The sequence below is a fragment of the Prinia subflava genome, chromosome 1, assembly GCF_021018805.1.
Source record: "Prinia subflava isolate CZ2003 ecotype Zambia chromosome 1, Cam_Psub_1.2, whole genome shotgun sequence".
In the NCBI taxonomy this organism is placed as follows: Eukaryota; Metazoa; Chordata; class Aves; order Passeriformes; family Cisticolidae; genus Prinia; species Prinia subflava.
This window is the reverse complement of record NC_086247.1, coordinates 31,934,892-31,961,866: the sequence shown is the minus strand read 5'-3', so window position 1 is coordinate 31,961,866 and position 26,975 is coordinate 31,934,892. Positions and strand designations below refer to the sequence as shown.

At 39.2% G+C, this 26,975-nt stretch overlaps 2 protein-coding genes across 7 annotated transcripts in view; one reads left to right on the top strand and one right to left on the bottom strand.

Moving 5' to 3' along the window:
* Window positions 1-889: 889 nt before the first annotated feature.
* Window positions 890-7,659, top strand: LY96 (lymphocyte antigen 96). Of its 2 annotated transcripts, XM_063392406.1 has the most exons (5): window positions 898-2,271; window positions 3,230-3,319; window positions 4,220-4,348; window positions 5,249-5,301; window positions 6,292-7,659. In XM_063392406.1, exons 1-5 carry the CDS (start codon window positions 2,097-2,099, stop codon window positions 6,391-6,393), a joined length of 549 nt encoding a protein of 182 aa, XP_063248476.1. In that variant the 5' UTR covers window positions 898-2,096; the 3' UTR covers window positions 6,394-7,659. The 2 variants fall into 2 exon arrangements, with proteins under 2 accessions (XP_063248486.1, XP_063248476.1); XM_063392416.1 differs by lacking the exon at window positions 3,230-3,319 and having other exon boundaries at window positions 890-2,271; window positions 6,292-7,562.
* A 31-nt stretch (window positions 7,660-7,690) lies between these two features.
* The window catches only part of LOC134548052 (uncharacterized), a 59,345-nt gene continuing 40,060 nt past the window's right edge, over window positions 7,691-26,975 (bottom strand). For 2 of the 5 annotated variants that reach the window (XR_010079691.1, XR_010079690.1), the window contains 3 exons: window positions 17,295-17,482; window positions 12,391-12,594; window positions 9,449-10,225 (listed from right to left, as the gene is read on the bottom strand). Coding sequence is in view for 1 of the 5 variants with exons in the window: in XM_063392378.1 (XP_063248448.1) it covers window positions 8,420-8,688; window positions 10,134-10,225; window positions 12,391-12,594 (565 nt within the window). In the remaining 4 variants the exon portion in view is untranslated. The other 3 variants (XM_063392378.1, XR_010079692.1, XR_010079693.1) reach the window with 3 other exon arrangements.

Sequence of the window (26,975 nt, the reverse complement as noted above, 5' to 3'; positions counted from 1 at the left end):
CGCAGCTTAAACTCCTTCACGCCACTGCTCATGGCTTTGTGGTTGGAAGGAATATGGTTTTGACTGTATGTGCAAAAGGGAGCTCTTCTTTAGTAGCTGCTTCATTGCTCCTTTGTGACTGTTTCACTACTCCATTTCTTTTGCCCAACTATTACAGCCTCCCTGATTTATTTCAATTTCACTGCATGTCTTACAGATTTTTAAACAGTTTGTCCATCTTGAAACAGAACTGTGTTATTACTATGATCACAAAGAGCTTATATGTTTTATAGCATTCTATTAAACAACAGAAAAATCTCCATGTGAAGTATGTACTCTGGAGATCTGTCAGGAAAGTTATATAATTTTGAATTCACACTTAAAACCCAAGTACTGAAAACTTATTAAAATTTTGAACTCTGTCAGGCCAGTGAGACTCTTCTTGTGGTCTATAGAAAGATTTGGAAATCGTGAAGAGAATTCTCTAGCTACATTAAATTTTTAATTTTTTATCTTATTTTCTGAATCATTACATGTAGTAGCTCATTAGTTGGTACTTTCAGGCACCTTTAGTTCAATTTTCACCTTCCTTAATTAATCTAGGAACTACCCCCATCTCTGGGCACAATCAGTCATGGTTTTGTGCACATTGTTATTCCTAAATTATCTTTTGTATTATATGTTCAGACTTCTGAAAAACAGTTTATAACTCTTTTGCTATTCTACCTTTATAATATGTAAAATACTATCCCAGCATACACAGAATTTGTGAGAATAAAAACTTTTAGGCCTTGTGATGGGGAATGGAGAGAGTCAGAACAATTGATTAAGTTATATTTGTTGTCATTTTTATTGAGTTTCCTGCTTAGCAAGAACCAAAATCAAATACCTGTCTATTTTATGTATTGCTTATTTTTCCTAAAAAATAAATACAATTTCTGATCTTAGAGAAGTTAGCAGACATAAACACAAATTAAGAAGGTAACTAATGAGAAAATGACTTGCTTAATTTCTGTAAGTCATTCTTCCATTACATTCATTAGATTTCTATTGGCGATTGATGAGAGACGGGAAGACTGATTCGGTGATCAGAATTCGATTTTACTCAGGTTTTCCAAAAGCTTATATACTATTTCAGACAGGTTAATCATTTCTACTACAATAATCAGGTTAAAAATCACACAGAAAACTCATGCATTTTACAACAACTCTTTGCTTGCAGAAGTTGATTGAATCTTCTCTCTTCCCGTAAGCAGGTGTAATCCCATCTCCTGTAATTTCACAGTTCTGTTTATTCCTGCCATGGCATCTTGGTTATCAAACCAGATATGCTAATCAAGTCTGTTTGACTCTCTGTCTTGTGTATTCCTAGAGATTTCCATATTTTATTATAGTGAGGAAAAAAATATTTAGCTGTGTTTTCTGTCAGTTAGAAGGGGTTGTGCTCTCTTGAATGAGTTATTAGGCTTAAATTGATCTGTTCCTCTAGTTGTGACTAGCTGGGACTAACTGGTTAGTACTGCTGGGTTTGTGCAGTAAGAGCTGATTCTGTTTAGTCCACAGGACTGATCCAGCCAACACAGGCAAATATGTCATTCTTTGTGTAATTCACTAACAGACAGAAATAATGGCGTGTATCTAATACCAAAAGTGCTTTAAGAGGGTTTTGTTTTGATGTTTCTTACTTGAGTATCAAGATCTGTGACCTGGAGTGTTTTATTACGAAAACCAGTAAGAGGTACTGACTACCACAAAAATGAAAGAATGGACTTGATTTTCATCAGTTGTGGATTTTTCCTCTTCTTTAATATGTGCAGGAAACTCTGTGTTTGAAATTATGCCTTTAAAAATCTTACACCTGATGAGTCAACTAAACTTGCTCTTTACGTGCTTCTAGTAGTTATAATGTCATTTCACTTCCCCATTTCACAGTTTTCTCTTTCATTTTTCACTCTTGAGTTGAGCTGCATTGTCTGGGGAAAATGTAACAACAAAAGCAGGAATTATTTTTCTAAACAAAATTTAGTGTGATGATAACTGACAGTGCTGCAGTAGGATTAACAAAGATTGCAGAGAATTTCATAAATAACAGAACTTTCCCTGAAGACATGTGACTGATGATGACTGTGCCGAATTTTCTTCCTCTTTCTCCCAAGCGAAGTTTCATACCATCAAATACTGAGCAAAGAAAAGTAACTATGTTTGGATTATTTTTTTTTATTTTATTCACTCCTGGAGTCAGTGAATTCGTTTGTACATCATCAGATCTTGAAATGTCATATACTTTTTGTGGTAAGTGAAAAATAGGTAATCCTTTTGTTAAATTTGCAGGATGATTGCTGTAGTCTGAGGGATTTGAAATTTCTTTCAAATTTGTTTCTTTGAGGAATACAGAAAATAAAAAGTATATTTCTGTTATTAATCACCCTGTTGTAAGAATTTTACTTCATAGACGTAAATCTTACCACAATGCTAGTTCCAGCAGCTAGGAGAGAGAAAATTTTATTCTCAAGTAAAGCAGGCGTGTTTTCTTTCAGGCAATATTAGAAGATAATGGATTTAAACTTGTTTTGCAAGTACTCTGTTGTATAAATTCTACCTATTGAGTTAACCAGTATGTTACAATGAAAAGCTTGAAGTATGTGGAAAAAAAGAGGGAATGTGATAGTCTGTCAGGCTGGGGTACCAATCAGGCTCTGAGACAGCCTAGTGTGTCCCTTCTTGCCATGTCTGTGTCATGGACTGATATTTTGTGGATTTTAAAAATGTAAGGTGGGTCCCTCACAGAGCAAATCTACTCAAGGTTCATTTACATTATCCTGGAAAATATGCTGGTGTATTAAAAATATTTTTAGCTGTTGTCAGCATGATTAGCATAAGTAGGGATATTTTCAGTAGAAGACCATGCTGGTTTAGTGCTAATAAAAAGTTTGTATATCTTCAGAAGAGACATAAAGATACTTTTGTCTCCATTTTTTGTGCACAAAATTTAACCAATCAAAAACTGACTTCTCTTTTTACTTAAACAAATATGACACTGGTTTTGCCCTCAAAATGTAAAAATAATTAATAATATAATTTAAAATGTGTATTTAATATTTACCACATATTGAACAATTTTATAGCGCATACCTTATATTAAATACATTTAAAATATATATGTGGGTTTTGTGTGTATAACTGTATATTCTTATTTTTTTTATGGAGAAGCCTATTCACACTATCAATGTGAAATGCTTTTTTTCTGTAGATTCTACAGCTCATGCTTTCATGTTTAATCTGACACCTTGCAGCACGATGAACAAATCTGTCTGGCAGGCTGCTCTCACCTGGATTCCAAGTGAGTCTCTCTTAACTAAATTATGGTCTGGAAATGCTGAAAATTAAATACAGCTGAAAAACTGACACTTCATCCTAAATGCAGAGTGATTTAGGAAATTGGTTTCTGGGATTAAAAATGGAATGGATAAACTAAAGTGATGGACAGAAATGAGAGTTTGTGAAAATGTATTTGAGTTTTACTTGGAGCAGTTACCAGAGCTCTGCACACAGACTGTCACTGTACGTGCAAATCTGTGACAGTTCAGGTGTCTGTGCATTTTGGTCTTGTGGCCTGGAGAAGATCCAAGTCTTTTAAAGGAGAGAGAGTATCATCAGACCATCCAACTATGGCAGGACATCTACGAAGAATATGCATGTTCCAGAAGCTGGAAATGGTACTGGATTTGGTGTGCAAACCTGGCTGTGATCTTTAAACCCAGCTTTAATCCAACAAGCTCAGCTAATGAAATATTTAGGACCTGGCTGTATCATAAGCTTCACCTTTTGTCCTAGGTTTGTTTCCCTAGGAAGACATCTTTATGATGCATTTGTGATAGCTTGTTTGCAACACCTGCTTAAAATTAACGTCTTCATTTGAGCATGCTTAGGTTAGACGTGGAGCTGAGTGAAGAAATTAAAACAGACTTTGAAATTATTCTCCCAAATGTTTTTTAAGACTAAATTTTTTGTTGTTGTTAAAAACAACAAAAACAACAATAGCTTTTTTTTTTCTTTTTTCTTTTTTTTTTTTTTTTTGTGGAAGTAGCAGTTTTCAAGATACATATCTTTTTAGTTTTGGGCGAGTCCTACAAAAATACAGTACTTGGGCAAAATCTAGTTTTTATTTAAACAGCATGTCTCCATAAATGCTTTTCTTCCCCACCAGTTACCATGTTCTTATTTGCAATGTTTGAATTAGGAAGTGACATCCACTTTTTGAAGATTGTCTTCAATGTCTGGTATGATGGTGCCAAAGCACTCCTCTGGAAAGAACTCCTCTGCAGTGGAGCTGATGATGAATACTCAGTGTGTGGAACACTGAAAGGAGGTTGGTGTCAAAATACATGGTGCAATCAACCCATGCAAACAGATTTTTATCTCCACTATCTAGACCTTGCTTGGCAGGCAGCAGACATCAGAGCAGGCAGTTCTCCAGCGCCAGAACCCCAGTGAAGTAGAAAATGTCCAAACTTTATATTGTAACATCCTTGTACTGCAGTTCCCATCTCCGTAAATGAGGATTACTAATATCCTTCATCTCATTATGACACTGATTGCTAACATCTATAGAATGACATGGAAAGATTGCATTTGACTGGACTGAACAGGAAACTTGATACATGCTGTGGGCACTACCAATATCCAGAACAAAGTTTATTTAGATATGTGTCTGGATGGGTTTTTTAAGAAATTTTCTACAGCCAGGTATGATGCTTTTTTTTTTTTTTTTTTTTTTTTTTTTTTTTTTTTTTTTTTTTTTTTTAATAGAAGAGTCAATCCTTTAGGCAGGGGCTAACAAGTATTAAAACTACATAGGTTCAGATTCAGAGAATTTAGGCAGGATGTCAGATTAAAAGACAAAAACACTTGTAAGAAGGTGAAAATACAGTCTCTTTTCCTTTCTTTAAAAATCAGTATCAGCTCTCTTCATTTACCATTCAAGTGAACTACTATTACAAGTTAAATTACTGGAGTTATCACAGTAGGATGTGTCTGGAGAAGATGTTGCAGGAGCACTGTGGTTAATTTCTATTTCCTAATGTGGTTTCAACAAATAGTCAGAGCTCTGAGAGAAGAACCAGGTGAGGGCTTTATCAGTGAGAGAGTAAATGACATTGGCAACTGCTGCTGAGAGATATGCCATATTGCTTTGAAGTTATTTAGGTACTCTGATTGACGGCTTTATGGTTAAGTAACTCTTTGTATTATAATTATCTCTGTTTTTCAGAAACACTTGTATCGGAATTTGACATTAAAGGCTCAAGAATAAACTTTCCAAAGGTATTTTTCAACGTTTTGTATAAAGAAATAATAATAGAAAAATCACATACTTACAGATATTTTTTTTTCTGAAGATAGATGTTCACACAAAGCGTAGAAAACAGAAGAGGAAATGTCAGAAAACTTTATTATAAGAGAAGTGATGACACTAAAATGGTAGCATCTCTGAAATGCTAGATGTTCTGAGGTTATTATTCCTCTATCATTCCTCCTTTACTTTATAGAAGACAAGACCAAAGTAATCAATTAACATCACTGTAATTATTCAGTTTTGTTTGGTAAATTATTCTCTTTCCTTTTACCTATTTGAGTAAATCCATTCATATTCCATCTGCCCATTTCGTTCCCTATTTTACATTCTCTTCACATGTTTCTCTCTTGAAACCAATTTCTAAGATTTGAAGAGGGATAACAATATCCAAAGAGTAAAAGCAGTGCTCCACTCTTAAACCAGGGGCAGCACTGGTTAAGCCATTGTCATCCAACAACTGCCTCATCAGTTGTCTGAGCTTTTCCAAGACCCTTATCCCTATTAATCCCTGAAAATGTCACCAAGGAGCTCCTTAAAATCCAAAATCCAAAATCTCCAAAATCTCCACCATCCCTGTAGCTCATGGGCCTACAACAGTGTTTGACTCCATCCAGTCCAACACCCCTTGTAGCCCCAGAGCTGGTAATGGACAGGAACATCCTCTGCCATCAGCTGTTCTCCTATAGATGAGGAGCTTATGTCAGTGGACCTGAGACTTCTTGGTGGGACGCTGCACGACCAGGAAATGCTGTTCCTGACTACACTGGCCATGAGAAGAAAGTTGAACACTGTTTAATTTTTGTGCACTCATATACCTGACTGTACCCATGAGAAGAGTCCCTGATGGGAATCTGTCTTTTTCAGTTCTAACAGAAATCACCAGAACCATTCCAAGAAGCCACTTAGGCAAGAGCAGGCAGTACTGTGCACTAATTGTCTTTATTTCTTGCTTGTTTTAGGGCAATTATACTATTCTTGTGCAAGGATTCTCTGATGATTCTGAGAATAATATGGTCATGTGCTTGAATTTTACCATGATAGTAAAACAAGATGCTTTCTGAGTGCAACAGACTTCTCAAATAATTCCAGAACATGGAGGTCACTTCTGTGAGCAACTGGAATCCAAGCTGTGAAGTAATATGCACACTAAATTTCCTGAGGCAGAATACATCATGTGCTGTTTGGGAAGCTATATGATGTATAGTCTTTCTCATTTGTAGCACAGCCATAATTAGTTGCTCAGCCAATGTGCACAAAATCTCTGGGAATCAGGCATCCTGATCAATGCACAGAATTACCCTGACTCAATATGTCAGGCTGGTCCTGCATTCTGGAGCTGTGCCTTGAGTTACAATAAAGTTGAGTCCTTCAGGCTGAGCTAAAGTAATCAAGAAGTTTCAAAGTTTTGAAGTGCAAGAATCAAAAATTCATCAGTATTCAATTTAAAATAACACAGCAATTGAATTTGGGAACCCTGCTGTGAGGTGGTGGGTTTGGTGAGGTTTCTTTGGGTTTGTTTTGGGTTTGGATTTTTTTTTGTTGTTGTTGTTTGGTTGGTTTGGCTTGGCTTGGTTTTTTGAGGGTTTTTTTTGTTTGTTTGTTTGTTTGTTTTGGTTTTGGTTTGTTTGGGTTTTTTTTCTTTTCTTGTAACAATAAACTTTGTAAACTTGTTTACAATCAAAGAGATTTTTTTTAATTCTCCTGTTATTTTCTGATGTTTCTTCAGTTGTTTCATATTGTTCTGCTCTGTTTACACCAAGCTGAAATGGAGTAATAATTTGTTATGTGGTAGTAGCTGATGTGCATAAACTCCAAAGTGGAACACTTTTCCAGTTACACTGATACAGAACATCTGAATTTAGCCATCCAGAGCTGCAACTGCAATCCCTTAAAATGTTTTTAGCTCTTGCTCAGAGTCTGAGAGGCAGAGGCTACACAAGCTGTGTCCTTCAGAAGCAGGAGGATGGTGTCACCCAACAGACTGATCTGTTCCTCAGTTATTCCTCTAAAGCATTTCTAAAGTTTTCCTGTAGCTTTTGCCCCTTGGACAGCCAAAAATGAGTACCCACCTGCCCTCTCTGTTGCACCCAAGACCTTCAGTAAGACTTTGGTGTAGTATGAGATTTGGTCCTTCGGAAAAGTGCTATCCTGTTTTCATCCTCAGCCCCCAGACAGCAGGGCTGGTGAACTCAGTGATTCAGAGACTTCTCCCCAGTTAAGAGGACACTGCTGAAGCTGCACTTTGTGCTGGTTACTAGTTTGTGCTGTGTCTACCAGATTACTTCCAAATGCCTGGAAAAAATTAAAAGCCAGAACAAACCAACCCTCTTTCAGACTGCTAAATACCAAGCATACAAATTAGGAGAAGTGAAGATTTTAATCGCACTTTACACATAAAGAAAGATGATTTTCAAACTTGGTATCAGAAAACTCAAGGGAAAACCCCACACCCAAATTTGTAGATACTCCACTTAAAACATGGGTTTAATCACAGGTTTGGTTAAATAACGCAAAATCTTTAGGAGTCAATAAAAACAGAAGTAGAACTGCATAATGATTGGAGATAAGAGGCCATGATTACATCTAAGTGATGGTGGCAAAGCATCTGTGCTTTCATTGAGTCCACAGACCACTCCAGGAACAGTCCAAGATGGAACATTGCAGCATGTTCTGCTTATGTTTCAGCTGATTTGCTACAGTTGTGATCAATTTACTCCTAACCTGAAATATCAATCAAAAAGCAGCCTGAGAGCACGGTAAGCAATACCTACTCTTCTTCTTCTGTTTTCCTTATTTCAAATAGTGTCTGTTTCAAATTATTTACCTAAGGAACAGTCTTACCTTATGATGTCCCTGTGTATACATTTCACAGTATCAAGCAACCACAAGTCTCAAAACCATCTTCAGTGACAAAGTGTCCTGCGATTTGTGCTGGCCTGAAATATTTGGGGTGGTAGAAGAAATATTTTGTTTATGAAGCAGCAACTAATGCAAGCAGGAGAGATTAATACTCCTGGAGATCAAAGATATTCATGTGCTCTATTTTACATAAGCATGTTTTAATGCTTTATGCATGTTACAGAAAATTTACAGTACATGTAAAGGTATAAATATAATTTCTGTCTCTGAATAGAAATTCAGATAAACATATGCACTCAGTATCTTGCCTGGCAGAATTTTACAATATAGATCTTGAGCTGAAGGGTTATAATTGTACATGCAGATAGGACTGCAGGGCAGAGCACAGGAGCCACACTTCATAAAGCAAAGACTTTTCAAAGGCCTCAGGCTTTCTCCTTCTATGACTGGAAGTTTCCACTTATTCCAATGCTGTGACTGCCACACCACGTTCTCCCCTGGACAAGAGGACACAGGTTTTGTAAAGTGTCAGATCATGCAAACAACTTACCCTGAAACTGCTGTGATACTGTAGGGTGAAGGGCTGAGCTGAGGGCAGAGCTTTGCTCTTCATGTCTGGTTCCTGGGACAGAGCTCTTGAAAACCTTTCCTTCCTTACGCTGTTGTCCAGAGCTGACAACAGTTATCACTTATTTCCTTTTCAAACTTCCCTGAGCCCATATTCAGGGCTCCACAGCAAAGAGGAGTTTACTTAGGATGAATTGAGCTACTTGGACTCTGTAAAATCTAATCTGAATGTTTCCCTTTTCTTCACTTTATTGGTTCAGTAAACTTTGATCTATTTTTTGCTTCTTCATTTTTTTGCCTCTGTCTAAAGTTAGAATGGAGTGAATACTGTGAAATAAAACATCAACCAAGAATTTCTTTTTAAAAATATTCTGTGAGAGCTACATGCCCTGAGATCCTTGTATTTTGCGAGCAGTTCCAGTGAACTGTGCAAAGCCTCCCGTGCAAACAAAAGTAAATCCAGGAAGGTTTTGTGTTTGGCATATTTATGTGAAATTAATATCTAAACCCTTCACAAATATCTCTTTTTCTCTCCCTCATTACTGTTGTTTTTAAGAGGCTGTCAGGATTTTCTGCAGATGGGAAAATAGCTTTTCTTCACCCCCTCACCCTCTGCTGCCAAATATGTAATTATGAGAAGAAGCAGTTCCTGTACAATGTGGTTTCCAATAAGAATAACACTTTTTGAGCTGTGTTATTACTGTTTTATTCGATAAAAGCCATAAAGTATTCTTAATTTCAAGTGAGTGAAGGCCTGCTGACCTCAATATGGTCAAACACGAACATTTGCTGGCTGAAATTGTAACACCATTTGAGACAGATGCACAAAGATAATTCCATGTAATTCAGGTATTACAGTAGCATCTCTTGTGTCCAGGGAAGCAATCCCCTTGGTCACCATGTAGCTTGGATGGCACAAAGCACACACACTCAAACAAAACAAATAAACTACATGCTCCCTGCAGCAAGAAGGAGTTGGATTTAATGACACAGGAGATGTGTCCTGATCTGTCTAACAGGCATCAAAAGAGCAGCATTAATCCCTTCTGCACAACACTTTTTCTTAGTGGAAAATGCTTGGAAGTGGAAAGTTGCCTTGGAAGGGTCTGTGTAGCACATGATGCTGAGTGACTGCAGCTCCCTGGTTCTGCCCGGGAGTCCCTGCCAGCACGGGTGACCTCAGGGGCAGCAGATGGGGCAGTGACATTTCTGATGGAAGAGATGGCAGGGAGGGAGGGAGGGAGGGAAGGAAGGGGTTCCTGCCTGCAGAGCTCAGGGGAGAGAGGACAGGAGAAAGGAAATTTGGAAAATCTTGCTGGCAATAGGATGTACAGGGCCCTGGAGATCTTGGATAATAGTCACTGTGCCCACGTACTTGTATTGTGGATCCCAGGCGTCCTTGTAGATGCCTTGGCTGCAGTAGATGGGTATGTCCATAACCTCCTTTCTTCAAGATACATTTTATTACTGGCAGAAAGAGAAATATATGTATATAAAATACATATATTTAATATATATGCATATATATGTGTATATATATATATGCATACATGTATCTGGCTAGGTACAACATCTTCCCAAAGATTCTGTATGGGGAAAAACAAACCCCATAACATATTTTTTTCCTTGAGCTTTAGCTTAAACAGCTGTCTTAGCTACAAGTGTTGTGTTTTTAAATTCAAAGTTCTTGCTGAAATAATTTCTTGCTGACATAACTAAATGCAAAACTTTTAACAGCAAGCCTGGCTGTTTGCTCACAGGAGGGAACAGTCACTCATTTTAAGTACGAAGAGTCTTGTCTGCCCATTTCCCCATCCTGCACAAAACCTTTAAGAACTACAGACTAGATTATATTTTTTTGTTAACTTATAACTTCTGCCAGCTGCAGACATCCACTGAATGCTTTGTTCTCTGAGAGGTTTGGCACCTCTACTGAAAAAGTACCTCTGTACTGATTATGAAGTTGGTTTAGTTCTTAAATACATTTTGTTCAGTCACATTCCATTTAGACTTTTCACTATAGTACTCACAATTTTTGTATTTTTAGCATAGCAGTGCAGTTTAACAATTTCAGTAATACAAATTAAAAAAAAAAAGAAATGCCATACAATAAATAAAGAAACACAGAAAATAAAATAATAGCTTTAGTCCTCTGAAAGCAATAGAACTGAAATATAAGTCCTTCACTTACAAGATACCTAAAGGAGGAAATAATAAAAAACATAGTGCATGTGAGAATGAACAATTGTTCACTATGACTCAATTAATTTGACCCTGTTTTAGAATGACATGACTTTATTTCACATTTGCATATCAGCTGAACAGACTGGTAGTTTTCTTTTCTAGTCATATATCACACTGAAGTTATGTGCTCCACGTCAGTGGATGTTGTATGTGGTGGAATTTTCCCAGTATCTTTAAAGCATTAAAGACACTTTCATGACACAGATGTAACATAGACAGAACGGTGAACACCATTAACAAAAGTTTCACAGATGACTGTCAGGAAACAGACTGTCAGCAGGAGTGTTCCTTTCTGATTCCCCAGGCTCCATTCCAGTCATGCTGACTGCTAATTGAACAGTTTTTCTAACCTGTTAAAGTTTTGGTGATTTTAATGTGCTAATTAACAAGGAAAGGAGATCCTAAAAAACCCCAAATCTAAACAAATATGTTATCTACAACAATCTAAAATATTAAAACAAATACACAGTATTGTCAGATGAGTAGTAGGGGAAAAAAGTGGTTGTGGGTAATAAATAATTTTGATTACTGCTGAATGTTGTGTATATATTTTGACCAAAAAACTTTAAAAAAAAGGAGGCTTCAATTCCTTTAAATTTGAGACACTTCAGCAGATAAATATTTTTCTGCTTTTGTTTTTTGACAAATAAGTATTATTCAAGCAAAGATCATTGTGCCACAAAATCACTGTGATTTTGCTGATAAGCCAGGACTCAAGCTGTGATGGTTGTACTCAGGTTAATACCTACTTTTGGGTACAGGTGCACAGCCCACTTCTAAATGACTTTATACGTCTTTTTCTGGAATTGATCAGCAAAGGGCAACGTTACAATTTTGCAAAGAGTACAAAAGGAAGCAAGTTGTCAGGGGGAGTAGATCAAACACTGTGTTTTAACCTTGCAAATTACAATTTTCTTTTAGTACTTCTGGTTTTATAAAAAGTAAATGCTCCAGAAAATAGAACAACTAGACAGACTGATATGCCTCCTCTGTATGCACCTTTAGGAGTATATGGATAGAGTAACCAAAATTTAGAATAAAATAAAATAGTTCAGTTGGAAGGGACCTCAGTGATCGCCTCATCCAACAGTCTGACCACTTAAGTGTGGATCAAAAGCTAAAGCATATTTTAATGGTGCTGATTTCTTATAAGCTCTGCTAGAGGTCTTGAGTGTCTCCAAATCTCCTTGAGGCTGCGAGTTGGACATATTCAACAATATACAAAATTTTATATATCCCAATCTTGGTGCAGTCATAATGCAAACTACTCAATTTAAGTGTAGATGAGAAGTCTGTGATAAAATAATGAAGTGCTATTTCCTTCCAGATTGTTATTGGTTCTACAGCAAATATTTTATACAGAAGTTACTTTATTCAAGATGCCAAACCTGGATGTCTGTGAGCAGAATGGGGAGCAGCACAGGAGGAAGGGTCTTCTTCTGGCCTTGCTGGAGGGACAACACTCTGCAGAGTGCACAGGGACTGCCACTGCTGGGGTGGGAGTGGAAACAAGGCTGTTCACTCTTTTACTGTTGTTTCTTTGACAGGTACGATCAATTGCTGTGGTAGTCCACTTCTTCACCCCAAATGCTCTGGGAGAAAATATGGAATAAAATGATAACTATCATTTGAGTTTTGAAAACACAGAAGTAAATAAGGAAAAAAGTATATGTGGTATAAACAGCTACCTAAAACATACATTCAAATGCAAAGTGTTTGAAATATTGATCAAAAACCACTGCAATATCCATAAATCAAGTGTTAATATCAGGTTTATTTGAAGGAGGTGATTTCTTTCAAACATTCTGTCAGTACAAGGATGACTAAGACACCATAATTCTGTGATAAGTGCTAAAATTCTCCACAAGCTGGAGGTATTCAGCAATTACAATTATAACAATCTTGTTTTTTAGCACTTGGATTGCAGTGATGCCTCCTGTGAGTAGCTTGTAATCAAGACTGTTGCTTCCCTGCTGCATACCATATAAATATTTATGAAATTAGTAAAATAATATTTTAAGGGTTCTTTGAAATGTGAATCATAGCCAAATCCAGAGCACCTACTAAGGATCTAACACCAAGAGAGTGACCTGGAATCCCTTAATTCTACAGTGAATATTGTTTGACATCTCCAAAAAACAACCCACAAATACTACACAATGGGAGACTGGTTCTGTGCCATTCAAGATAACTTTCTGCAGAGCATGGCAGACTGAAATGATTCTTATTTTCCAATGCAATTTCCACTGTAATTTATATTTTAAGGAATTAACAGTCTGAAAAGCACATAGCATGACACAGTAGAGCATTGTGCCATAACCTAAGGATTTCACTGGACTACTAAGATAGAAACAGAGCCAGATTCCTATCTCTGATGGGTCTTGATCATATGCCTTGTTTGGATGTTTAAATTGATGTCATGTGTGTTTGCCATAAAATTCAGTTTTGTGGGCTTTTTGGGGGGGGTTGGTGGGGGTTTTTTTGTTAGTTTTGTTTTGTTTGTTTGTTTTTTGGTTTTTGTTTTGTTTGTTTGTTTGTTTTGGTTTGGTTTTGGTTTTGGGGGGTTTTTTGGGTTTTTTTTTGCAGCGGTCTATTATGTTTCCAAGGGATATCATAATGGTCACACTTCTGGGAAGTATAAGATGGTAGGCAAATTAAACTACCTAATTTTTCACCACAATAAAGAATGTGGCTGTGTTATTGAAAAGGTCCTAACACAAGAAGTATATTGGTGCAATCTTTAGGCAAAATCACTGAGTCTTTCAGTCATATTCTCTATTTTTAGCTTCTAGCTGAAGGCTGAGAAACTAAGAAAAAAGCAATATATTTTGAGGTGCATTGCCCTAGTGTGCACTGTAGTCAGATGGAAATCTTTCTGTCTGGTGACTCTTGCTGGGGCTGGGTGATTTTCCTTGATGCACAAAGTTGCCTTCATGCTTTATATTAGTTTTGCTCTGTTCATTCCTGTTGGGAAAAAAAAAATAAAAAGGTAATCTTTGACTTTAAACAGGTAAGATAAATACCTAAATGTTCACAAAAGAAATGGAATATACTCTGTTTAGGGTTTAAATTCTTCACGCTTCCAAGTTGTATCAAGCCCAGAATAAAAGGAGGGGGTTGGCTGCAAGTTAGCACCTCTCTTTGTAAAATCAACAACTGCTCTCGGAATTACAGCGCTGGAGAGCTTATCCTTGCTGACAACTGACAGGCTATTTCCTTGCTGAATAAAAAATGAGCAATCAAACATGAAAGGAAGCCCTGTGCATAGAATTGAATTCTACACATCCTTAAGCATGACACAAACTTGCTCAAGTCAATGGAGCCATTTGTTAGGAGGATTTTTGCAGCTTGGCCCCAATAAGGCGAGTGCCTACACATCATGTGTCCTTGTCACCACGGTCCTGAGTGACTCAAGTGACTTGTAATGTGGCAGAAAGCTTTTCACCTGTAGACTGCCAGCTTGAATCTGTCAAGCAACCAAAAGTTCCTGCTGCAAGAAATTTTATGCAAAACCTCCAAGCAATGCTGGAAGAATATTAAGGCTGCATGTATAGTTATATACTCATTTCGGCAGGACTGTCATTCATTTTTAACATCCTGCTTTCAGCTACAGCATGATGATTCCATCTTTAATAACTCAATCACATAGCACCCTTCAAGCAGTGTGGTACAGGCATTTTCCCCAAATCTGCAGAAATCTTTGCTTTGATGAAGAGAAATCTTTATTCAGCTTCTGAGCACCCCATAAGCTTATCCAAAAACAAAGCATGTATTTGAATGACACTGTACATCACCGTCTCTGTCATGATCAAAGTTTATTTGTATTGAAAGTGTCTTTCCCAAAAAATCGATTGAGTTAAAACACCAAAGCAGAAAGGAGAAATAGTTGTTTTAACTACGTGAAAATGGGTCCCTTATATAATCAGAAATATTAGTGATTGCTAGTTGTAGATTAAATAGCTTTTGCCTTCTGTGGTGTTTGCTTTCACCAAATAAAATGCAAGAGATCTAAATACTCGTTTAGCCTTTCCACAGGAAAATGGGACTCCATTCAGCTTTAAACTGAATAAGAATCTCTCCTAAAGGCAGGTTCTGATACCTTGATTTCTTGAAGGAACTACACTTTTGAAAGTATTCTGTTTTCTGCAGATCTCTCCACATATTAGCAAACTTCCCCACCTCTCCTTACTATAACACCTGCTGCACAAAAATCTCCCACAAAACAGAGGGCTTTTGTCTAGACAAGTGACTCAGGTTCACCCCTCTCCAAGTACAGGTTCAGTTTTGAAGGTAGCTTTGTTGAAGGATTGATCACTGGCTGAACCAACACCTTTCTATGCTCAGTGAAAATAAAAAATAACTAAATGAAGACGGTATCTCGTGTGGTGCTCACTTGCTTTGCTGCTGTTGCAGCCAGCAGAGTTTTTCCCTGTATGGTTGTATAGGAATCTTCTACAATGCCCTGGGTATTCTTTGAGGAAAATATGTGTTGAGAGTCCTGAAAAATCCTGCAAAGTTTGGAACAGACAGAGCTGCAAAATCTTTGTAGTGCTGTAATTTGTTTGGGCTAATGATCCCAATCAGCACTATCAGGTCAGGGCTTTTGGGAGCTGTTGGGCTGGAGGCAAACTCAGATTTAGTCATACAGTACTGAAATTAAGAGAACTATTTTCTGCTTTAAATGAGGTGTTAATTATCCTAGTAATTGAAAGCAGACTAATTAACTCGGAGAGTGATTGACATCACTCAAGTACAGTTGTAAGAAATGCTGAGCCACTGTGGAAGCACGTAGCAGAGTGCAGTCAAGGATCCCTGGTGCACTGAGGGGTCCTTGGTTTGTTTGGTAATTTTGGCTGACTGCTGGAGCATCCAGGAAGAGGACTGGGCTGCAGTGGTGTGTCCTGGCCCAAGGTCAGAGACCTGTGCTGGTGTCCCCCTGGCACTCCCGGGCTGCTCCTGCAGCCACCACGTCCCCCCTTCTCCCCACATCCCTGTGTGCACTGAAGGAGAAAGAAGAGAAATACAGAGTTGTCTGTATCTAGCAAGCACCTCTGTAATTCAGCATCAGCCTGAAAGGAAGGCTGGGAAATCTTGTTAACCAGAGAAGAGAACAGCTTCCGTTGCCTTGGAGCTATTGTTTTTCTCTAGCAGGGCTGCTTTGAATATTAAAGAAACTAATAGGGATCCAAATTAAAAACTGTGATTAATGTTATGTACCAGCCTAGAGTGCTTACGCTGTGAGAAAGCAAGGGATAATAGGACGCCTGTCTTGCAAAAGTGAACAAGTTCATTAAGTTGTATAGTGGCTGCTGCAACAAAGATATTTTGTAGTGCAAAGATTGGCATTTGGCAGAAAGCTACTGTTCTGGTGAAAACTGAAAACATGTCTTCTGCATATTTTCTTTAATTTGGGTTTTTTGGTGGGGGTTTTTGTTTGTTTGTTTTAGTTTTTTGTGGGTTTTTTTGATTGTGTTTTGAGGTTCTGTTGCTGATGGTGTTGTTGAAGTCCAGAATGCTACTGTGACTCCATGCTGCAATGACATGTTCATGAATATTATTTTTAGATGCAGCTTTGCCATTCTGTTTTACAGACATGGTATTATTTTAAAATATTTTTTCTTGCTTCTGTTGTTATCTTCAGTTACCACCCCCATATCAGCCCCATGGTCTTCTGCATTCTTTCAGTTTTCTTTTCAAGACAAGTTCCACCTATTCTATATAAATATCTTTTATAAAATTTATTTGCCTACTAAACTAAATTTATTCTTCATACAACTTTTCTATATGATACATATGGCCACAAAATGATAGCCTTTTTTTTAATCAGCAGATGCTAAAAACGTTTATTCATAATGAAATACAGAAACAAAGATAATAGCTGATTAAACAAATAATGAACATGTGTGTATGAATATATCCATCTGTGCATATCCTTCTGTATATAAAAGCCGTAGCAGCAGACACAGCAAAGGGTCTGGAGCTTCTTTTAGCACTGGTTGATGCAGTCCAAGCTCCTGCTTAGCCTGATACAGGTGTTTCCATCACTCTCCCCATTGGGGTCAAGGCTGCCAATACTGTTACAGCATGAATATGTTGAGTTTATTGGGGTGGAGGCCATTTCTGTGCTAAAGACTCTCCATGTCCTTTCTGTACAGATATAGATCTCACCCTTAAAGATAAATGGTCATCTGAAACTTTTCTGAACATGGTAAAAAGCAGACGCCAAACTCTCCCACGAATTAGCAAAAAATAAAAAACCCACAAACCAAATGACCAACAAAACACTACTGACCTGTGGGAAATACATGCAAGCTGTACCTTGTGTTAAGAGGTGTTAAGCAGCCACAGCTTAGAGTATTACAACATTCAGAGTGCTGAAAAATCCAGTGATAATATGAGACAGTTCATTTAAACCTACATGGTAGATATTCTCAGAATTGGCTCCTGGTTTTGGTTTTATCAGTCGTGGCCTGTTCAAAACTGAAGAAAGAAAACATTTTTGTATAGTTTTACAACTATTGGACAAATTGCACATGGTGAAAGTTGATGCAAACACATATATTTTATTCAGAGCCAGAAAGTCTTTGCAATGGTTATAGTGAGACCATGTGGCACAATACACAATACTATACTTATGTTTCTGCAGAAATTATTCCAACAGCAGTTCCATGGCATTAAGACCTTTCATTTCAGCTTTGAAATGTGATAGTCACCTGCTTGCTATTAGGCTAAGTAATTGCTAATAAGCAAATATGGGACCTCAAGGATATTTCTATTAAAGCTATAGAGTGTCTGGAGCTGTTATGCTCCATGCAATGAGAGGGAACCATTCCCATATTTTCACTGAAATTCCAAGAATAGCTAGATTTTCATTTGAAGAACTGAAAAAAGAAGATCCATAAAACTCAAACAGCATTTTTCTAAAGGTGATGACTTTCTGCTGCTGCTGTCAGTCATGACTGTGAGTGGTCCTTCGGATTTGCAGATAAAGGCATCCTGCACTACTGGGGGAATGGGGTGACCAAGTGGGAGCTTTAGGAGTGGCAGGAGAACAGGAGCATGATGCTCTTGCTGGAGCTGAAGTGTCCATTAATGCAGAATTATGCTGCTGAGTCTCCAGTCATGTTGTTCTGAAAGGGGTTTCACTGGAAATCTGGCTACATTGTAGAGAATGATGCAGAGCCTGGAGATCCTGATTTCATTGCCCAGGTGGCTGAACTGGGGAGACACCAATCTCAAGGACTGTTGGCAGACCAGAAAGCTGGGAGAACATCCTGGACCAGGCACAGAAACTGGATTCTGCCCCTGAATAGTTAGATAACAGGATGTAGGGTTGAGTCTCCTCATAACAGCAGACTATGAGATAAGCAAAAAGGACTGGATGTTTATTTAAGCATAGGGACTTCAGTAGCTTGTAGTCCTCCCTGACTTCTGTGTGTGTGTCTTCTTGAAAGGAATCCCTGAGCAGCTTTCTTTTAACTGAGTTTTCACTTCTCCACGGGTCAGTGTTAATACTGAATGCAATATTTAGTCTAACTTATGTGCCAAGAAATAAAGAATTCTATGTTTGTGGGTTGTATGTGTCTCCAAATTTGTAGACTGTTCATCAAATAGGAAATCCATAGTATAAAAAATGTAAAGATGCTTTTACTGTGTTCAAAATATACTGTACAGTGGTCTTAGTGACAAAAATCTAAGTGTTTAACGGTGGAGGTGTTGATGCCATCAAAATAAAACAAAGAGATGGTTTATTAGACTTACCAGGTTAGCACTTCATTTACAGAACATTGTCCTATCTATTTAAGAGCAGACAGTGATGACACTCCTGATTTTATATCTTACTGAAATGTTTTGCCTTTTTTTAGCTACTCCATGAAAAGTGAATTTATGTCTAACCTGAAGAATGAAGTTCTGCACAACAATATTCTGTCATCACTTCAGGCTAAAACCATTTGTTTAGGTTTATACACAGATGAGAGAAGGTTTTTCACTTTAGTAGGGTATTGGACGACTAAAGAAAGCTTAAGGAGGAAAGGAGGATGTAGTGAAATCTACAACCTGAGGGTGAACTCAAATCCAGATCTCCCTGCCCAGCCGTTACCTGCTAGAATAGTTTTGCAGCTCACTCAGGAGACACCAAGCTACCTCCTCTGAAGAAACATCATTGGTAATCTAAAGACTTTATTTGTCATGGAGTAGTACAGAGAGTGGTCACCAGTAGATTTTGTAATACAATAAAGGACTCTATTGCCTATATTCAAGCAGATCTTAGGGAAGGAAAACTTCTTTGGGTGACTCTGTCAAACCCATGGCATGTGCTTCTGAAGGGTGGAGATTCCCTGTGATTGGGATTGAAACAGTGAACAGTTTGGGTAACGCTGACCCTACACACACCACATCCAAGGTTGGTTTAACCCTGTGTCAGAATTAAATGAATTCCTTGCTATGCAGCTGGGTGGGCTGACCCTGGCTGGACACCAGGTGCCCACTAAAGTTGCTCTAGCACTGCCTTCCTCAGCTAGAGAAAATATAATGAAAAATCATGGGCTGAGAAACGGACAGGAAGAGATCACTCACCAATCACAGCCATGGGTGGAACAGACAGCTTGGGCTAAATTAATTTAATTTACTGGCAATCAAATCGGAGTTGGGTAATGAGAAGTAAAAATTTAACCTTAAAACACCTCATGTTGTTAAAGACCCATAGACAGCTCAACAGAGACCATAATGCAAACTTCACACCAGTGCTGGTGTCAGAGTGGCCCACAACAGGGACCCCTTGGTCCCTCTGGGCCAGCACAGGACACAGTGTGCCCTCAAACTGGCGAGCTGAAAACTTTAATCACTAAGTAAGAAATGGCTATTATTTGTCCAAAACAGATGAGCCCTGCTATCAAGCATGATACTTGCTGCATTGTCAGAATTGCAACAGAAATAGAACAAACTTCTGAACATCATTGGTATGGTGCTTTTATGAGGTATGCACCAACTGCAAATGGCATATTGCGTCTTACATTACATCCTATGATCTTTGTACTATTGTGCTGTATTTTATTAGTTTTGCTGGTAATATATTTTTATATCTATGTTTATCAAATATCTCCCTGTGTTGGAAAAATGAATCACCATTCATTTTTGAAAAAAGCCAAATCAATTGTTACCTGATTTGGGCTTAAGTGAGTGGCCAAATCTTCCCCTGCACAAGGCAAAAGGTTTCCACTCCTTCCCTAGGCTCTGTTTTTTCTCACAGTTTGGTCTGTGGCAAAGGGCAAGGGTGACAGTCCATTCAGCTCTGGTTTTGGCCCAACATACAGGTGATGCCACACCCCGACAGGTACTGGCACAACCACTGAGACACAGAGAGAGCAACATGTAAGTTAGACAGTTTGTGAGCTGGAGAATTTGTGAATTAATAAAGTGATGAATTAGAGAAGTCATGTTGTCTGAATATAGAGCATTGAGACCCATTCATTTTTTTTAATTTAATGGAGTCCTGATATAAAGTTTAATTTTTTGATTATGTCATTGTGTAAAATGAGATATCCAAACAGTACATGACATTTCAGTGTGTGGTAAAAGTAAAAAAACTGGAAGAGGAAGAGAAAACCGTTCTTTCCTTTCCTTCAACTTATGAGTCTCTCTGATTACTAAGGATTATTCAGTTTAGATGTGAGATCAATACACCATTGTTACCTGTAAATCACTGTAAATCCCTGTAAACAATTCTAGAAAACAATTCTATTTATTTTTAAAGGAAGGCATCTCTGTTCTGACCTTTGAGGATAAGAAAAATCTTTACCAAGGCACCTAAGCTAGATAAGAGGTAAAGTTTCTCCCTTTTCTTTGTCTGTCACTATTTCTGTAGGTGTTAGGAGATCTGCTTTGAGACATGTCTTGATCCAGAAAGGCTGGTGTGAAGTAACGTTGTTTGCATTTGTGCTTTGTGAGGGTTTACTTAAAACAAATTATTCAAGTTCAGATGTTTAAACATTTGCTTCTTTTCTTGTTTCAGCTTATGAAAATTATTTCTATCCATAAAAGAGATCCTAGTGTTTTCTGAGGGCTTGTGCTGCTGTGAGATTTGTCATTCTGTCCTCCTTTGCTTCCCTACCGCTGTCCTTATCTAGGGAATTTTCCTCTGCAAAGGAGACTACAAAGCTTCCAGCGTGCCATGCATACCTTACATGCTGTCCTGGGAGTCAGCTGCAGAGTCACCATTTCTGTCTGTTGTCCAGTCAATGAAAATAGATTCTCAGTCCTACGATTACGAATCACAACACGAGTCCTGGCTGCCTTGCCTGACTTTGCTTGCTTTAGATGAGCAAAAGGGAAGATGGAAGGGGCTGGGTTTTTCAAGGAAAAGGCTACACCACTAGCTAGTTACTGAGGCAAGATGCTAATTCTAAAGCCACTCGGCAAGTTTCAGTGGAAACCTTACTTTTCTTTCTGAAAAAGAAGCTCTACAGTTATATGGAGTTTGATGAGAAACTGTCTGAAAGTGTTCTGGAAGAGCTGCTGCCCAGCAATGCTCCAGCCAGAGTTTGCTCATTAGCAGGAGTCACTGGTGAGCAGCGGCTCAGCCGCAGTCCCTCCAGCCTTGGACTGCTGGGGATGGCTCAAAGCAGTGACAAGTGCCTCTCTTCACCCGGTGTGGCTGGGAAGAACAGCAATTACCCAAACACTGCATCCTGCTGTGACAGCCCCCTGCCTCCTGTGTGCGAGGCCAGGTGCCCCTCCCGGAGAAGAAGAGAGGTTCCCTTCAGTGTGTCGGGACCTGTGGGCACCTGTGTGGGTCAGTGTGACACAGTGTGACACAGCCAGCCATGGGTGAAGTGGGCTGTGACAGGGGACTCAGGGAGCCTCAGCTGCAAAAGGGATCAGTGGCCCTTGTTACACAAGACCCCGGGTTTAATTCAAACACATGTTGAGCCCACACCTCTTTTGTGTCTGGCACCTTTCTCTGGCTCTTAATAACATCACTGTTGAGGAGAAGTGATTGTGGAATTCCCCTGCATTTTCCTCGTAGGTTTTATTTCCTGTTCCTTTAGAAATTCAGTAATCATTTGGCAGAGAGCCTGGTAGCAAAAGCAGACAATAAACTGAAGGCTGGCCATTACATTTGGTTTCCTTGCACATGAGTAAACAGCATAAAAAAGAAGCAGGAATACACAGTCCAGTGAGAAGGCAACTTTAAGAGCAAACAAGTAGGTAAAGAAGTAAAAGCAATTCTGCAGAGAGGTGGCAAAGGAATATCCTTGCTGTGTGGAGGTCTGAAAGGTCTGTCTGTTTGAGGCCTGAGAGTGCTGCAGAAGCTGAGGCACATCTCTTTTGCTGACTCTGCCGTGGGCTGGTTATCTCTGACAGCAAGCTGCTGAGGTCAGAAATCCTGGTGGACTTCTCAGTGAGACTTGTCAGATTTCATTAATCCATGTCCCTACTTTCCTATGGCATGAATCCACCATGCAGGTCCATGGGAAGTGGCTAATGAAAGTCTTTACGTTTCAATTAGCAGCCTGACAATGGAAAAGCGATATGTGGGTACAACAGCTCTCAGCTGCTTGCAAAGAGGAAATGGGAAGTAGTCCTTGTGGTCTCTGCAAGGAATAACAACAGGCGATCTGTTCTGACATCTGGTTTGTGTTGCTTCAAGCCATCCCTGCACAACCTTCCCTGCGGGCTGGGGCCACCCAAGACTGCTCAGAACTGTGGCTGTGGTTTGTCACAGGTTTAGGTGACAATGCTTTGGGGTTTGGGTTTTGTCTGGTTGCTCGTGTCACAAATAGTTTGCATAATACTCATCAGTGAGCAAGTGGGAATCCAAAAGTGCTATTCATTATCCTCAGGAGAGGAAGTATCATTTTGAGGTATTCCCAGAGCTCAGGAGGAGCAGATTTTCTTTGGTGTGTCCAGAACTCCTGTAAAAGTAACTACAGCTGGGCTGTTTTACACACAGAAATCCTGGACAGGCCATTGAGTACCACTTCCCATTTCACCTCTACAGCACCCCAGACACGTCTGACTGTGAGCAACCCTGAGGCAGCAACCCCTTCATCCCACAGGGATGGACTGCCTGGGCATGTGCATGTGGTGCTTCTGGGGGTGGCACACCCTGGGCACAAACACACTATGGACACACAGGCTGATGTGATGGTCTGGGTAAGGAGAGAAAGCATTTGGGCCTGAGCTTCAGTATCTCCTCCACAAAGCACTCACTGAGGCCAATTTGCTGACCAAGGTCTGCAAAGGAGTCCACAAGCACCAATCAACACTATCTTAACCAAATATACAGGCTTGATTCTTCAGCAAGTAGCTGTTTGGGGAGAATATTTATTGCCCACTAGAATTCTTCTGCTTCTGAATGAATGACTCACAGAGGCTGAGATTTGCTGTGAATTTAGCTGCTTCTTCAGCTCATGGGCTTCTTACAAGTAACATGCAGCTTTCTCTACATAATTTGTTATTTAATTTTAATCAAGTAGGGCCCTAACTTTAGACCTAACCAGAGGCATGACAAAGAATTTCTGTGGCAGAAGCTTACCCTGACTTAATTTATTTGCTAATAATAAATTAATATTAATATTAATATTATTTCCTCTCCCCAAGAGATGAAATTATAAATCTTTTGAGAGAAGCACTGACTACTGAGTGTATGACTTCAAGTAGTCTGTGTGTGTGGTGTTCTGGTACATGGTGTAGTTGACAGATGCTTTGAACTCTGGTAGCCAGAGAGACACTCAAATCACGCATGGTTTTGTGCCTTCTCAAGAGGCAGGGAGCATGTTAGGGCAAGATGGCAGATGGTGAAATCTATGATGGTTTAGGAAATGTTAAATATGCTTTTTTGGGGCTAAGGACAGCCTGCCTATTAATTATTCTTGAGTAAAATTCTAAAATGAGGTGTTAACTGGCCACAGTTTCTGTCAAGTCCATATAGTTTCATCTGTGAAGTATTTCACAATGCTGTGGTCTGACAAATTACATTTCCTCTGTGCTAGGATGCTGCTGATACCTTCTGGAAGTTTTCTCTCTTTACTGCGAGGCAAAAATAAAAACCTGAAGTTGCTAAGGAGCACAAGTTTCATTGACTTTCTGAAAACATTAAGGGGAGGCATACGTCACAGGCTGAGCAGAGTTCACTGGTTCTCATGCCATGCAAGATATTTCTCTGGGGCTTTAATGTTCTTTGGTGTTGTTGTTGTTGTTGTTGTTGTTTTGTTTTGTTTTGGGTTTTTTTGGGGGGGTGTTTGTTTGTTTGTTTGTTTTTGTTTTTTTATTTTTTTTCCCAAGTAGTAAAATGTGAATGGTGCTGCAGGTATGCAACATATAACAGTCTGGGGCTAGAAAAAATACAGAAGTATTGCTGCAGAACTGTGCACAGTTGTTATGTCCAAAGGATATCTGCTTGTAGACTTCAGCAGAGCAGATAGTATTCACTTTGATTCTCCATTGATTTTCCTTCCTGGCCTTGAGGGGCCCCAGAGAAAGTGGAAAGGATTGGTGTTTCTCAACCCTCTTAATACAGACATACCCAAAATGATTTGTCTAAATTTCCATGGCACTGCAGAGAAGTGACCCTAAAGCACCCCGCTTGCACCCTCAACATATTCTGCCTAGGCAAGAGGAGAGAAAGACATCACTGGTGACAGTGAATTCGGTTTCAAGCCCTGCCTTGGTGCCCTGGGGTCAGCTATGGGCAGCTACGTGCTCTGCCTGTGATAAGACAGCATCTAGTGGAAAGCTGAGAGAGTTTTTTTTCTTCAGCCTTCCCAGGTAGGAATGTGGGCTTGGATCTTACACTGGATCCCTTCTTCTCCATCCAGGCAGCTTCACAGGGGTATTTGTCACGCCTCAGGGTAACAGAGCGACTTGTTTATCTGCTGCAATGAGCCCTGCTGAGTCTTCAGGGGAGTGGAATTACATTCTGGATGGTGACTTGGGCTGCAGCCATGTTACTAAACATTGGCTAAAATTTCCCCTGGTTGTTGCCCTCACTTTATCCCCCATCAGTGGGAGCAATGTTAGGGGCAGTAACACAGAGAAATCTGCAGAAAATGTTGGCATTTTATCCACTGTCTTCTTGCTGTCTTCAGCTGGATGACATGATGCTGCAAATATTGTAAATATTAGTCTATTCTTGTGTTGCTCTCCCTGTTGGTTCTTCTGGCAAAGCTTTGGTTAATTTTTCTTGCAGGGGTGGGTAAGACAACAAACCCTTCTGCTCCCGTTCAGCAGCAGACAACTCCATTTATTCAAAATTTAACTTTAAAAAGAGATCAATCACAGTGTCAGGGTTCCTTAGGATTTTCAGTATTTGGTTTTGAGAGATAGTGAAGAAGATTGTTTGGTTTAACAGAAGCTGCAGCTTTTTCTGGCACAGCTCTGGGCAGGGTAGCTCAGCCTGGGTGCATGTGTGGTGAGGAACAGCTGCAGAGACAGAGAGGGGCTGCCAACCTGTGGATAAGGATGTGGTGGATTTTAAGTCTTGTTTACATAATGCAAGTTTGAAATCTTTTGTTTAGCCAGTTTTAGGGACAGGCAGCTGGGTGCACAGTCTGTAAGTGTAGTAACAACCTGCTCTATGGCACTCCCATGGTTTTCAAGAGGTTACACAGTCTGATCTCCTGCCATTCATAACGTGTGATTTGTGTCATCAGGGGATTGTTTGGACAGAGGAAAAAATTTAATTAGGAGAATAGAATTCCTTCAGGATAAAATATTAACCTATTTTATTGTGTTGTCCCTTCTCAACACTGCAAAGAGAGGATATAAATTAAATATTTAATGGGAAATAAGAGATTTTATTTAGATAAACAAAAATAGGTGCATTTCTGTTGGTACATTGAAGTCAGTTCCTTTCCTAGAATCTGCAAACCCACACTTCTCTAACTCACACATGAACAAAATCCACCCCCTTGCCTTCAGCGAGTCCTCAGGAGACCTGGGAGTTGCAGGAATGGCTCCTGGAAGTGGTAAAGCTGGGTGAGGACAGTTTCTTTCAGTCACCAGCCTACTGTATAACAACTTCTCTGGGCTCTAACCAGACTTTGTCCATTGCACTGTGGCCCTGGATTTTTAAAGCAGGTGCTAAAAAAAAGGCACCAGGGTGGAATATGACACATGATCCCATATGCCACCCATTCCCTTGGAGATGACAAGAGGGACTCAGGGGGAACTAGAGCATAAAAAAAGCTTCTTTGCAGTGGTCACAGTTAACATGTCTGCTTGATAAAAGGAGGGTGAAAAGAAGGCAGGAGGTATGCAAAGCTGATACTGATGGAAACCCTATTACTTAGGCAATGTTATTCAAGAACAATTTATCTGTGAGAAAATATGACACTTGTAATGTAGCCAAGTCCTCTGCAAGCTGTAGAGGCAGCTGCACAGTCTTGCCTGAGGCACTGAGTATGCCATCTGAGCAAGTTACAAGGAAATCTCTATTTAAATAAAAAGAGGGAAAAAAAAAAAAGCAAGCAGTTCATGAATATTAGGCACTCTGTGTCCTGCCAGAATGTTCGCTTTTCATATCAAGGGTCTGATTCTTCAGAAGTACTTTTTTGTCCTCTTTTAGATTGCTGACCAATTCAGTGGAGAGAAAGTGTAAGGAAGCCAAAATCATATTCATCCATGAAGTGTCTTTGAAATAGAGCTTTCTGGATTGTCCTACATTTGAAAGACTCTTTCATGGGTACATGGTGTGTGATTCAGCCACAAGCAGAATGAGATTCCTCTTGTCAAACTGCAGATATCTGCAATGTCTTTGTCTGAACTATCTCTCAACCCACCCTACAAGAATCAATGGAGAGAAATAAACAACTACATGAGACTGCTACTTCTAAAGTGTTTTGGATATCCGTGTAATCAAAGGTGATTTGTGCCTGAGGAGTGTCATCTTCTTTCTCTTGACAGTAGAGATGCCTTTAGACATCTACTGTAAAATTAGGGGAAATGAATCCCAGCATGAAAGTATGCATAA

What these genes read in the sequence shown, in the direction of transcription:
- LY96 (XM_063392406.1), top strand. Translation starts at nt 2,097, where the DNA reads ATGATGACTGTGCCGAATTTTCTTCCTCTTTCTCCCAAGCGAAGTTTC. An exon ending in AATGTCATATACTTTTTGTG is followed by an intron (nt 2,272 to 3,229) that starts GTAAGTGAAAAA and finishes TTTTTTCTGTAG; the next exon opens with ATTCTACAGCTCATGCTTTC. An exon ending in TGCTCTCACCTGGATTCCAA is followed by an intron (nt 3,320 to 4,219) that starts GTGAGTCTCTCT and finishes TGTTTGAATTAG; the next exon opens with GAAGTGACATCCACTTTTTG.